Raw genomic sequence first — 13465 nt, 5'->3', positions numbered from 1 at the left:
CCATGCCCACAGAGAATCCAGCTTTGCCCATAAATGACTCAAAGCACCAGGAGTGTACTCTGAAAAGAGACAGCAGAGCCTGGGAGCATCACTTCAGGCCCAGCAATAAAAATCCAGGTCTGAAACACAATACTTAGGTGGGGAAAAGCAAAGTAGCTTGGGTTATGTAAATGACAACTTTTCCCACAGGGCTTCACCTGCTCAGCTGGACACAAACACACCTGAGAGGCCTGAGGAGCTTTAAATGCCCATTTCTTTTATCATCTCAGTTTTCTTTGCTTACTTGGCAGCTGGATTGTTCTGGTATTGCTGTCACCACCTTGGTGAGACAAAAGCAGCCTCTGTGAAATTGTTCTGGAATTTGATCTCAGCACCTCTGAAAGCTCTGTGGGTAGAGGGGATGGTGGCTGCAGAAGACTCCAAGAGATGTTTCTGGCACTGTGCACACACTGCTCACCCTCTGCAATGTTCTGGCACTGCCTCCCAGGTGCTTTGAGCTCTGGGATCTGTCATCTCACCTTCCAGACTGCCTCCAAACTGGCCTTGAACACCTCCAGGGATGGGAGATACTTTTGGATTTTGTATTGTGTGTAGGTAACTGAAACATTTCAACAAACCTCAGAAACAAAAAAAGATTTATTAGAAATATTACACAGATTTTGCATCATACATTTTAATAATGTTAATATTTAAATATTAGCATGTCCAAATCTGCAATGCTTAGTATGTACATTCTAATGTGCTCTTTGTATAAATTAGATTACGATGGAACACCTGTACCCAACAGGGAAAGCTAAAACTGTCAGAGGTGATCATCCCGTATGACAAACTCAAGCCTGGACCAACAGTCAATAAAAACATTGTGTCCAGCACTGCCCAATGGGACTTGGCACACGTGCAAGTCAAAAATGGAGAGACCATCAGTTGAGAAAATAAAGTTACTTGCAGTTCAGTGAGAAGCTGCTTCTGCACCGTGTCGGTGAGCGAGCGTCGATGGCACTGCAGTTGGTACAAACCAACACAGCTGAGCATAGTAGAACTTATTGCTGGGTTTAAAAATGTCTTAATGCTCCATGCCCTGAGTCTTTTTAGGCAAAAAGCCCTCTTGTGACAGGAAAATGCATAATCTCATCCCATACAGCCCCTGCCTGTGATCAGATGCACAAGGCTCAGCTTTGCCAAGAGCTGGCCCAGTCAGATCCTTGCTGCTGGTACCCCCAGCACAGCAGGATGAGGGAGGTATGAACAAACCAACAAGCCTGGGCTCGTGTGGTCACTGCCAAGGAAGGGGGAAAGTCAGGGAAGACAAAAGGTGGATTTTTGAAGAGTTCCAGGTCAGGAATCAAACTGGGAAGAACCAATCATTCTGCCTGTGTGCACTTGGTTTGGACAGAAAACTTGCACAGAACTGGTTCCACGTCCAAAACAAGAGAGAAAACCTGTCAAAACCAACTTCCAATCACAGAAAGAAAACTGCCAGACCTCAAAGGGACCCTGCATAAGCCCCAAATCCCTCTGCTTAGCACAGCTGCCTTGCTGCAGAGCAGCAAGAACAGAAGTCTTTGTCCCCTTCGTGTTACCAGGACTGGCATGGGAAGGGGAGCCTGGCAAGGGCAGCCAGCTGTGCTGGGTCCTCTCCTCACCTGCTGAGACCCCCTGGCTGCTCTCTTAGGAGGAATGCCCCTCCAGCTGACAGCCCACACAGACCCTCTGATGTCCTTCGTGACAAAGAGCCCCAGGTGTGGCTGTGCCCTGTCCCTCTCCTCACACTCTGGGCTCTCCCTCAGCCTCACCAGGAACTTTCAGAAAAAGCTCCTCAGCCCTTCTAGAAAAGCTCCTCACAGGGCTGACTCTGGGCTCACCCCTCACTCCTCTGTACCTTCCCAAGCCATGAAACAATTTGTACCTTCTCTGTCTCACCTGAAATCCCAGGAGCAGGACTGCACCCCCCACACTCCAATCTCCTTTCCTCTCCTACACTACAGTACAACACACTGCCACATCCCTCCCTGGAATGTCACTGGCACCCCCTTCCTAACCCTTCTGCTCACCTGCTCATCCCAAATCAGCTGTTTGCTCCCCTGCAGTCCCAGACTCCCCAGGTGGTGCCTGGGAGTGACAATTCAAGGAGCAAGGGACAAGACAAGATTTATCTGCCTGCACACCAGGGAAAGAGCCATTACTCCTAAGAGGCAAAGTCAGAAAGCATTTAGGAGGTTCAGGCAAACCTCCTGCTCAACACCATCCCTGTCACATCATCACATTCAGGACATTTTCAGAGAATTCTCAGAACTTCTATAAAGACTACCGACATACTCTCTTGCTTAGCTTAATTAAATTCCCTAACCTTAAAGGCAGCTGGAACTTAAATTTTGCAGCTCCAATCTGAGATGTCTCACAAGGGCCTGAAGAGTCTCTGAAAACCAGGCCTGCAGCATCTCATATAGGATAAATTTAAATTCATATTGAAATTTTAAGGCAGCGTGAAAAAACAAGAGCAACTTGTGAAAATCAAAGTCTAGAAATGTAACTGTGCAATGTTTAAAAGGAAGAAACCCCCCAATATTGTAACAGTTAAATGAACAAATAAACAATATTCTTAATTTTAAAAAATAATCTGGAAAACCATCTCTCAAAGTATCAAAATAAGATGTTTTGCAGGTTTGAGGACAGAACAGTAACATTGAAGAAAAGATAAAATCAAGTATCTTCTTCCCTACTACAACTCTGTGTTGTAATTCCTACCTAAGTAAAAAAATTAGGAATACACCACTAGAACTAGGTAGAATTAGTGTTTGGACTATGCTGCTGGGAGTGGCATAGGAGAGGAAGCAGCAAAGAGATGACAGAAACATTGCAGAAACATTGCTTTGCACAAATCATTTGGGAAAAAAAAAAAAAAAAAAAAAAAAGAAAAAGCAGCTGGACCCCACAGAATGGTCTGCAAGGGTAAAGTGAGCCTTGAGAGCCAGAGCAGTGTCAGAGGAGCCCTGGGAGCAGAGGATGCTCACACAGGAGGTGACACACACCCCATGGACGCTGAGCCACACTGCAAACCCTTCCAGTGACCACAGGGTTAAAATTCCCTTTTTTACATCATTTACTCTGACTTTGAGATGTTTACCACACACTGGGAATTAAAAGTGTTTTTCTCATCCCTCCAAGTGCCCAATCCAAAGCCCATTGAGGAATATGGAATTTTCTGTGCTGACTTCACTCCAGCTTTGAACTCCAGCCCGTTGGAGAGAATTGGGATCCCTGCCAGGGGACACCTCCAGGGAAAAGAGCTGCTGATCCACAGGCAATGGGGCCCTGCAGTGCAAGTGCCTCAAGGAACTCTGCTCAGCACAGTTTTCCTCTTCCATCTCATCCTGTATTTTAGAGCAACTCATCTTGGGTTCTCCATGGACAGCAGGGTGTCCTGAGAAGTCCCAGAGTGAATTCCACCAAGAAAGGGTTCCCCTACGAGGAGCTGCCTTGGCAGCACTCAGCTGCTTGCTCACAGGGCAGGGTGGCAGCCAGCATCAGGGGCACTGCCTGTGCTCTCCCCTGGCCATTTTTACCACACAGCCTCTCCAAAGACTGCAACTGGACTTTCCCAGAGGCAATGGAGTAGAATAAATTTCAGACTAAAACCAAGAGCAAGAGATGGTTTTGTCCTCCCCCAGAACAGGCACTGCCTTCCTCCACGATCCTCTTTGTTCAAAGCACTCCCTGGCCTCTTCCATCTATTCCTGAATCCTTTATTCTGCTGTGAGAACACCAAGTCTGAAATACATTGTTTATTAATTAAATAGCATTACAAAGTAAAATCAAATCAAACAACAAAGCACTATGGGGAACCAGAGGCTGAGATCAGCCACCTGCAAAGCCCTTGAAAGCCTGAATCCAATTTTGTTCTGTGAAATCTCTTGTTTCCATTTCATGAGCTTTTTTCCAGGAGGCAGGAGCAGTGAGCACTAGTATTTTTTGCAAGAGAGAAATGATGCCTAGCTCCCTAGGACTAATGTCCACAAAGCATCAGGGTTAAGCACAGTAACTAAACACCAACTTTCTCCTACCAGCGTGCCCTGAAGCAGCCAGGCAGCCTTTACATGCTCTCCCAGACCTGCTCCTAGAACAAATCCAGCAGCCTGTTGGATGCTTCCATCCTTGGAGACAAACACAAAAATTAATTTCATCAGGTGAAATGAGAGACACAGAATAATGGACACTTCACACTGTCTATCAGGCATTTTCCTAACAGTGTTTCTGGTGGGAAGCTGCTCCCTGGCGCCTGATCTCCCTGGCACAGACGGGTTCCAGTTACATTGTTTGTCATCTGTGGAGTGAGGCTGCACCTTCCATTGGTGTTGATGTATGACTGTGTTCCTTCACAGCATGACATCACTTCCAAGCATGTCCCAGTGCCCCATGGGCTGTATTTCAAGGCACAGGGCACAGGCTGTCTCCAGATTCCTGCCTCTAGGCAGCAATGACACAGCTGTGCTGACCAGACAGGAGCAACACAGAGGGAAGAAGTTACTCCACTCAATCCACAAAAAATATGAGATGTCACTGTACTGCTCACCTGATTACTGGCACCTTTCAAGCTAAAGCTGTTAAATTGCATTTGCAATGTTCCTGTGATAACTGTGCCTGCACAGTCAGCCAGGAAACCAAGCTCTGGCTTCCCAGAGTAATCAAGTAATGAAGTTGGAGTAATAAACCTATTTTTCCTCAAAGACATTATTTCTGTTTGAGATGAAATGAAGTCCCAGCACCTAACAGGATCTTTCAGACTTATTTCACTAGCTGGTGATCAACAGAGGGTGGTTTCTGAGTTACAAATGATCCTGTTACCATCCTGCTGGTTATGCTATGAGTAAATTAGTGCAGTTATTGGGTGAGATCTGCAAGAGTAACTCATGTTAAGGTTCTACAACTTAAGTGCATCTGTCAAAGGTGTTTTATAAAATACATGGAGGCAAGAAAACAACATGTACTTGGGATGAATTAAGCATCTTTTGGCAAGAAGAGCATTTTTATGAGCTTTTGTATGAACATTAATCTCTCAGCCTCCCTTGAGTGCCAGCATAGTCCACATTGACTTAAAACTTCATTGTGTAGCAGGTCTCCTGTCAAGGCAAACGTTGTTAGCCCAAGGGATCCTCTTCAGAAATATCCCATGTGTGCTTGAGAACGCTTTGCAATTTCCATGTGGGAGCAAACTTACCAATGGATTTGGTTTGCAAAGGTGGACAACAGGGAATTATTTGGTTGCAGTCCCAGATGGAATCAAACCTACGGAAGAGCCTCCTTTCACACTAAGAGCTTCAGTTGGTTGTGGAAGAGGAGCAAGCAGGTTTTTAAAGTGATCGAGTGCATCTGTAGCATTCTTTGTTCTCTTCCCCACTCGTGTCCACCTCTTGCTCTGCAGCTCAGGTCTCAAAGTATTTGTAGATCTGGGCCACGTACTGCATGACGCTCTGCCAGTCGGGCCGGTCCGTGTACAGCATCTCGCTGAGCTCCTGCCAGACACAGCACCACGCTCAGGCAGCCCCACACGGCTCCCCTGAGCCCCTCAGCACTTCTGCTCCCACTCCTGAGCCCCTCACAGCCATCAGGACCACTGGGATGATCCACTGGCCAAGTGCAATTCTGAAATCTCTTCATGCATTCTACCTAAAGTATTTCTTCCATCTGCAATCAAAGATCAGTTCTCTATACAACTTCATTTAAGCTGATGCTCCTTTTCTTCTGAATCTAGCTCATGAACCCCATAATAGTTTTCCCTTCATATTAAACTTATATCTCCCTTGTCAGATAGTTAATTTTGGAAAAGTTTTTTTGAACAGTTTAACGTCTTTCTGTTTCTTAAAGCACTAAAAAAACAGGAAACAAAATGGTGCAACCATTAATGTAATGGTGTAATATGGCAAATCTGTCCATAAAATTATGAATAATCTGCAGCTGGCATCTAAAATAAGAACATAATCCATTCCCTCATTTCAATACTGGATGACTTTCAGCAGCTTCTCCAAATTATATTTATTCTGTGCTTCTACAGATTCTTTCTGGAAGTTCTCCTAACAGCATCCTGATGGTGGTGCAGCCCTCCCCAGCCCTGTGTGACACTCTGAGTGCAAGGTCACTGACTGGTCACATGGCAAGAAGGAAAGGTGTTGGAATGGTGGTTGCAGCAAATGTCCCCTTGCTCAAAGGTTACTCACCAGACTGGGTTTGATGCCCACACTTTCAGCAGCTTGAAATGCCAACAGCAGATTTCTCTTCTGTAAAAATAAAGTTCAAAAGGATTAACATCAAAGCACTGCTCCTGAACCTCTCCTTGCATCTGGTTACCCAGTAAGTTTAAATGAGCAGGTGTATTTGAAAACTAAACCCCTGGACTCCATACTTGCCGGCAGACTCTTTTTTGAGTCTCACTCTTTTTTGATCTTACTCACTCACAAGTTCTTTGCCTTTGAACAGCTCATCTACTTGTGCTTGAGTGACACCCTCTGTTTTTGACAAATAGGTTGTTGTGAAACTGGTTACAACTGGGAAAAAAAACCACTAAAGTTCTGTCTTTACTATGAGTGAAAGGTTTCTGCAGAGGTTTTAATTAATATAAGGCATTTTTGTAGATAATATAATTGTTACTGTGATAGATACTGTCTTTGTGTTTATTTGCAGCACTTGCTGGATTTAGCCAACTTGTCACTGTTTTATCACCCAGCAGTCCCTGCATTTCTCTCTGGGAGTTCACTGTTGGTTTCCTTCCCCTTTTCATCCATTCTGTTCACTGTGAATTCTGCAAATGTACAACACAACTTACTTTGTCCTGGCTGTTGAGCTCCTGGTAAGGAATATGTGCAGGCAAATATGTGTGCAGGAGAGCACAGAAGGCCAGCCCATCACTCCAGCTGCTGCTGAAATTGGTAATATCAATATTCTGTAAGAGAAAACATGAGTCATCCTTGAACAGTGCTACACAACAACAACAAAAATCTTCAAACAACAGTTTTTATGCAGCCATTGAGCAAAAACCCCAGAGCTGAGCTAGAAATATCTGTGGTGACACTCCCACCACTGTCACCTCCAAAAGGAGGGAGGTGAAGAAGAAAAATTTAGAAAGAGATAGTCTAATAGAGCTGGCAGTTTATATGGACAAATATAAACTTCCTTCCCTTGTTTCTACACACTTGGATTGTTCTGTGCCAGCCTCTTACTACGAGGCTGCATTCAGGTGCACGGAGCAAGCCCAGTTTCCCTGTTCATGACACCTGAGGTCCGGAACCATGGGGGTTGCAGTGACTACAGAAACAGAAAATGGTATTTTAAAGTCAGCCCATCTGCAGAGAACTCCTTTAAACCACAGGATTTCTGGGGATACAGAGTGCACAGGGGGTTCTTCCCTGGATGCTCTCACGAGGCACAGCTGCAGTTAAAACAGGCCCATGGCCCAGTTCTGCCCCTGTGAACAAGGTGACCTTTCTGATGCTCCTGTCTGCACTGCCTGGCCATACCAGCACACTCAGGAATTCCCATGGCCAAGTCTTGCAGCTAAAAACAGAGCAGTGAACTGCTACAGAGCAAGAGCTGCTGGAGCAGGGGGCTCTGGGACACGGTGGAGCTGCACCCTCTCCCCCACACTCCTGCAGGTGTGGAGTCACCTCCAACCCCCCTCAGCAGCCACATCCTCCCCTGTGCTCAGCTGCAGTTCACACTCCCCACCCCTGCATTCTCTTTTGTTAGCTGTTTTCTGGTTTCTTTCAAGACTCCCCCAAAGACAAGGCTTTTACTGCATCTCTCATACAACAGCTGATGCAGACACTAAAACCCAGACAGGAATTATTTCAGCATGTGCTCCTTGCTCCTGATACCTCACTGATTAGTTATCCAGCCTGGACTTGGTCCAGTCAGACAGGATTTCCAGTTAGTAATAAATGTCCATAACCAAACATGACTCAAATTGAAGCAGTAGTGAATATCTCAGGTTAAAATACTTTGTAATAAATCTACACTTCTAATGGGCTCAGAAAGCAGCTGACATCCCCACACTGCCCCAGCCACCACGTTGTAGGGCTCTATGAACATCTGTCAGTGGAGACAATACAAAAATGAGGCACTGCCTGAACACTGTCACAAGAAAAAAAAATTGCTTTGAAAGCTGCCTTGGCATTGCCTATTCCATAAAGTTGCAACTTTTTAGTTGGAAGTCCAACCTTGTGTGTATGGAATTGGCTGAGCTGGATTATTCTGCTTTCTTGAAGTTTCAGACAAACAAGTTCCTTTCTATTTATCAATCTGCAGTTAGTGGGAAAGGAGTGACTGCCAAGTTACAGAAGTGTTTTTACTGAGGCCAATATGTTTTATCAGCAAATAGCTTATCAGCAAATGCCAATATTCTCATTTTATACTGTAGGATGGAAATGGAAAATGGAGGTTGTTCCTCCTCTTTCCCAAAGGCCATGGAAACAGGAACAAACAGAGCCTTAGTTATGCAACAAGATTAGACAAAAAGGGAAAGCTTGTTTGTGTAGGAACGTTGTATCCATCCTCATTTTCATGATGCTACTATGAGACATGTGAGATACAAAACTGCTCCTTCACACAGTATTTCACTATCCCAAGATCAGCTTAATAATTTTACTTACCTTTGCAATTTTAAATACACCTAAAGCTCTTCTCCTCTTCCCAAATCACAATATCTACACATAAGAAGTGCTCACGTCTACCAAAACTAGGTTCAAAAATCCTCACCTCCCCAACAGCATTGTCCAGCCAGTCATCCTCAGTAACTTCTGGATCTAAATCTTACAAACAAGCAAAAGTTCAAGGATGGGATTCTGCTGACCATGTTTGAACCACAGATGAAATCTGCTGCAAAGTGGTTTGCCACAATCAACGCCCAAAACGAACTCAATTCTGAATTTTTGTCCTAAATGCAACCCCAAAAAGAACATTCAAAGGTTCAGCTCAACTGTTTAGTTCACAGTACAATAAAAAATACTCAAGGCCATCTAGTTCCATTTTTACATCTAACAAGAATCAATGAATTTTGGTTTCTTTTCTCTAAACAAATGCATTTCCATTTCATACACAGTACAAACTCCTCTCCCTGGCACTTCATCTTGGCTTCTGTGTTACATACTTTTCAGTTTGGGATATAAGGACATGGTAAATGAAAAGTGATCTGTGTTTTGCTACACTGCAGCTTTATTTGTAGTTCCTCCCCACTCCACCACACCAAGAGGAATTAAGTCAAAATAGAGACAACTCTGATTTCTCGGAAGATCTCTGGCTCCCCTGAAGCCATTAAAAAAAAATAAAAAAAAGGAAAACAATTTAGGGAATGAACACCTCGGAAACTATTCCCTTCTCTTGATTATTTTGGCAGCAGAGCCTGTCTCAGTCTTGCTGCCACACCTCTCTCCCTATTCAGTCCCTGAATATATGGGAGCTATTTGTGTCCATGCTGGTTGTTAATGCACAACCCCAAGCTGCATTTCTATGTCCCGTTTCTGGGTTCTGCTCACAGCAGAACCCTCACCCCAAGCTCTGAAAAACTGCATGTGGCTTCTCATGAGACACCCAGAAAGGATGGCAACACTCTGAGCCATCAGAATGAGTGCAGGGAGAAGTGGGAAAATGGAGCAGAGATTCAGATCAAACTGAGTTGCAGCATTTATCAGGAAAGGAGGAAAAATTTGCTGTCAAATGGCCACAGCACATCCTGTGGTCAGTGGCAGCCCAGGCTCTGTCCTCAGCACTCCTACAGGGTCACCAATCAGTAGAAACACTAAATTCTCTTCAAGCTTACAAGTGAATTCCTCTACATCACATTGTTCAGACACTGGGATCTGGAGGCACACCAGGGAGCACAGCTATCAGAGTACCAAAGTGCCCAGAAGGGTCTGTTTCTATGAACATTAAAGTAATTAAAAAAAAAAAAATATCCAGGCAATGCTATTTGGATAACAAATGTAAATCTAAGATATCAAGTGTCAGGTCAAGCCTAAAAGGCACAAACCACCTGGAAGTGATTGACCTTAGCCCCCCATTCCAGGAACAGGACCTTTCCTGCAGATATCAGAGCCCTTGGAGAGCCCTGCTAAAGACACCCAGGGAAATCTGTGTGATCTGTTCTCACTAAAAACAATTCTTTGTTTGTCTGAGGAAAAAACCACCACCCCATTAGATTTCACTCAATCTTTGACTCCAAGCAAAAAGCAACAATGACATCATGCACTCTTCATTGCAGTCTGAGTAGGTTAAAATCCTGATACAAGATATTCCCACTATGCACGTGTTACTGTGCCCACAGCAATGGCTCTGAGTCATAATTTTCTCCCTGAGAGCCAGAATTATCAATTACAGACATGAATCAGCTTGAAGCTAGCCTGGAATCTGAGGAAGAAGGCCTGCAAGAAATACAAGCTGAACATCATTATTCCATCCAGCATCCCTTCCTGCCTCTCCCAAGTTATTGGGATGGAATGGCACACCAGGAACCTGCCAGAGTGGCTGATCATGGAGGTTCAGCCCATGCAGAATATAAAATTAAATACCTGAAAATAAATCCACTGAGTAAATAGATTCAATTTATTGAATCTATTCAATTGCCTTGTTTTTAATAGCAGCTTCCCTCAAGTGGTCCATCGCTACCCAGGCCCCCACAGCTCCTCCTGAGCAGCTCAGTGGTTTTATTGGATATATTTAAACACAGGTCTGAACAGAAGCCACAGCTCTGCACTTCTGAACTCTGACCTTTCTAAAGCAAAATGGATCAAGGTACCTCAACAGGCAACTTCCAAAGAGGACTCAAACCTACCCATCTTTAACAACAGCTGCACAAAACTGCAGCTCTAATTTGATTTATTACATCCTAACTGGCTGGGCCAGGTTAACAGGGTTCAGCCAAAGAGGTTTTATTCAAAGCAATCTTCAGGCTCTCACTGGGCAAGTTTTGAACAGTTCCTAAGAAGCAACATGAGGAAAGGATGGCTCCTTTCAGCCTTCCAAACAAACAAAACACTCCAGTTCATCTGAAATGCTCCAGCAAAGATATGAAACATCTGGGCAATCTACTGGAACTATGGGTGAATGAGAAGTGTGGTCAGGTCCAGTTAACAGGGATGAAAGGCATGAATGCCTGAAATTAAAGGCTGCCTGGATTCTTCTGTAATTGCAGGGTACACCCAGATGACAACTGCACACAGCTATTTTCAATGGGAAGCTGCAAGTCTGAAGTGATTTGAACATCACATTTAGTCCATCTACTACCAGGAAGCTTTCTCAATTCTCTCACCAATCTTTTTCTCTTAAATGGAATCCAAAATGAAGTAATGCCTTGTGATTAAAAGAAATCAAACCAGCAATGTATTGCATAGAGATTAAGTGAGTAGCCAGGGCTGGGAAGGAAGCCAGGTGACCTCCTATCCTCCAGCCTGTATTAATATTAATATCCCTGCTTCAAATGGCCCAGCCAACTGCAGTCCCCATAAGAATTGCTTTAAATTTCTTTAAAATGTTGTGGTTTTATCTCATAATCCATATTTCTAATGCTTCTCTCAGCATGTCAGTTAGCCATGTATCTTGTTGCTGATTACACATGCATGGAACAGCAGAGCTCAGATCACAAAATGCTCTCTGAAAATGCAGTTAAATCATGTCATAGCAGCACTATGAACTGAAAAGGAACTGATGCCAGCTCTTTAAAAGTCATGCCATTTACTGCATTTCTTTTTATAAAGAATCCCTGCTTCCCATCACATTTTTAGGTTCTGTTTGCTCCTTTCTCCACTGCTGCCACAGGTGCTGCTTTGGGTTTACCATTTATCATTTGCTTCAGTAAGTGTGAATTAATGAGCCCTTTGGCAAAGACAAGATATTAGAGGATCTATGGCTGCATTTTTTTTTTGCAAAAGCATCAAACACCAATTTGCTATAGAATTCACATAGAGCAGAGACATTTAAATAGATGAAATTAAAAAAATTTAAAAGGATATTATGCATCCTACACAAAGACGTTTCAGCTCCCAACTATTTCCATCTCAAAAACCAGAGAAGACCCCAAAAATCAGGCAGATCTAATTTTCTTATATCAACTTTCCTACCCATGGCAGATTAGCAAGAATAGGTGGAATGATGCTGTCTAAAATTCTGTGTTTAAAACAAGCTCATCTGGACAGGGTTTGTCCTACAGACATTGTTCAGAGTAAATTCTAAAGCCATTCTAAAACAATCCTGCACTCTTCAAACTCAGCTCTTTGCTCCTGTGGTTCAGGATCTCTTCAAGGCAGCTTAGTTCTGATACTGTGGTTAAAAGGGAGAGGTGGTGCTGAAATGGCTGAAGTTTTCATGACAATAAAAAATGAAAGTTGTAGCAAATGGGAGACAGCTAAGGTAATAAAGTAATTATGTAGCCACCTATTTCCTTTGCTTGCAAGGCAAGATTCTACTGATACTGAAACCATCCCTGCAACCACGCAGTGAGCAATCAACCTGCCTAAGGAGCCAAACAGCTCTACTGGTGCCTTTTACTGCTCCTTTTGTTTGCTCCTTTTATACATAAAGACTGAGTTTTTATAAAGAAAACAAGTCCTAATGAACACAGGCTGAGAGTAGCTGCTGGCACAGCATATAACACACAGTGGATGAATTTGAAGCTTTCCTAGCAAATAATCTGAGTTGTTTTGAATGCAAATAAACCCATGACAGCATCCTCATTACTAAAAGTCACCTACTTCAAAGGTCTCACTAAAGGTTAGTAAAGTTACAGGGGTTTGTACATATTCCTCAGTTTGGGTCTTAATTTATTGCTGTGCACAAGAGAGACAGAAAATGTATAAAACCAAGTTCACAAGGAGCTGGTTGGTTGTTAAACATACAGGACCAAATGAGAGCTGGTCTAGGCAGAAGCAATTTTATGGATGTGTCTGGGTCATTTCAGAGATGAGGTAATGGTGACAAGAGGTATTTATCAAGTGTGAGTGGTATTTCTGTACTTTCCACCAGTCACACTCCGTGAGAAGGCAGAGCAGGAGTCACTTCTGTCTGCAGAGGTAGATTACACACCAAAAGCAGGGACTAAGGAGTCCTCCCTCTTGTAATAATCCAATTAGACATTGATCAGTCCTGGGTTTTGCTCTGCATGTCTCTTTTCAGCCTGAATTCCCCTTGTTATGCTCCCTTGCTGAAAGGCAACTCCCTGCTTGCCACACAACTGCCACTTCCATCAGTTTTCCCAGCAGCTCCAACAAATGGCACCAGGGCTGAATGCCACAGAGGAGAAACAGACTGGGCTGGGTCCCCTCGTTCCCAAGGCTGCAGCAGTGAGGATGCAGCAGCACAGCTCAGGGACCACACAGATACTCTGGGGAAGAGGGGAGGGAGAGAGGAGGGGAGGAATTAGCTCCACTCTGTGTCCAAGACAGCAGCACAGCTACTTCCTGCCTGGAGCCCTGGTGCAGAATTGTTA

At 44.0% G+C, this 13465-nt stretch overlaps 1 protein-coding gene across 3 annotated transcripts in view; it reads right to left on the bottom strand.

The window, feature by feature from the left end:
- Positions 1-618: 618 nt before the first annotated feature.
- Positions 619-13465, bottom strand: part of SPECC1 (sperm antigen with calponin homology and coiled-coil domains 1) — a 64973-nt gene continuing 52126 nt past the window's right edge. For all 3 annotated transcript variants that reach the window (XM_059487049.1, XM_059487050.1, XM_059487051.1), the window contains 3 exons: positions 6818-6934; positions 6213-6272; positions 619-5510 (listed from right to left, as the gene is read on the bottom strand). In XM_059487049.1, the coding sequence (XP_059343032.1) occupies positions 5252-5510; positions 6213-6272; positions 6818-6934 (436 nt within the window). In that variant the 3' untranslated portion in view covers positions 619-5251. The remainder of the gene's footprint in view (positions 5511-6212; positions 6273-6817; positions 6935-13465) is intronic.

This window comes from Ammospiza nelsoni, chromosome 21 (assembly GCF_027579445.1).
Source record: "Ammospiza nelsoni isolate bAmmNel1 chromosome 21, bAmmNel1.pri, whole genome shotgun sequence".
NCBI classification, from domain to species: Eukaryota; Metazoa; Chordata; class Aves; order Passeriformes; family Passerellidae; genus Ammospiza; species Ammospiza nelsoni.
Note: the sequence above shows the minus strand (reverse complement) of the source record. Positions and strands in the feature narration are given on the sequence as shown.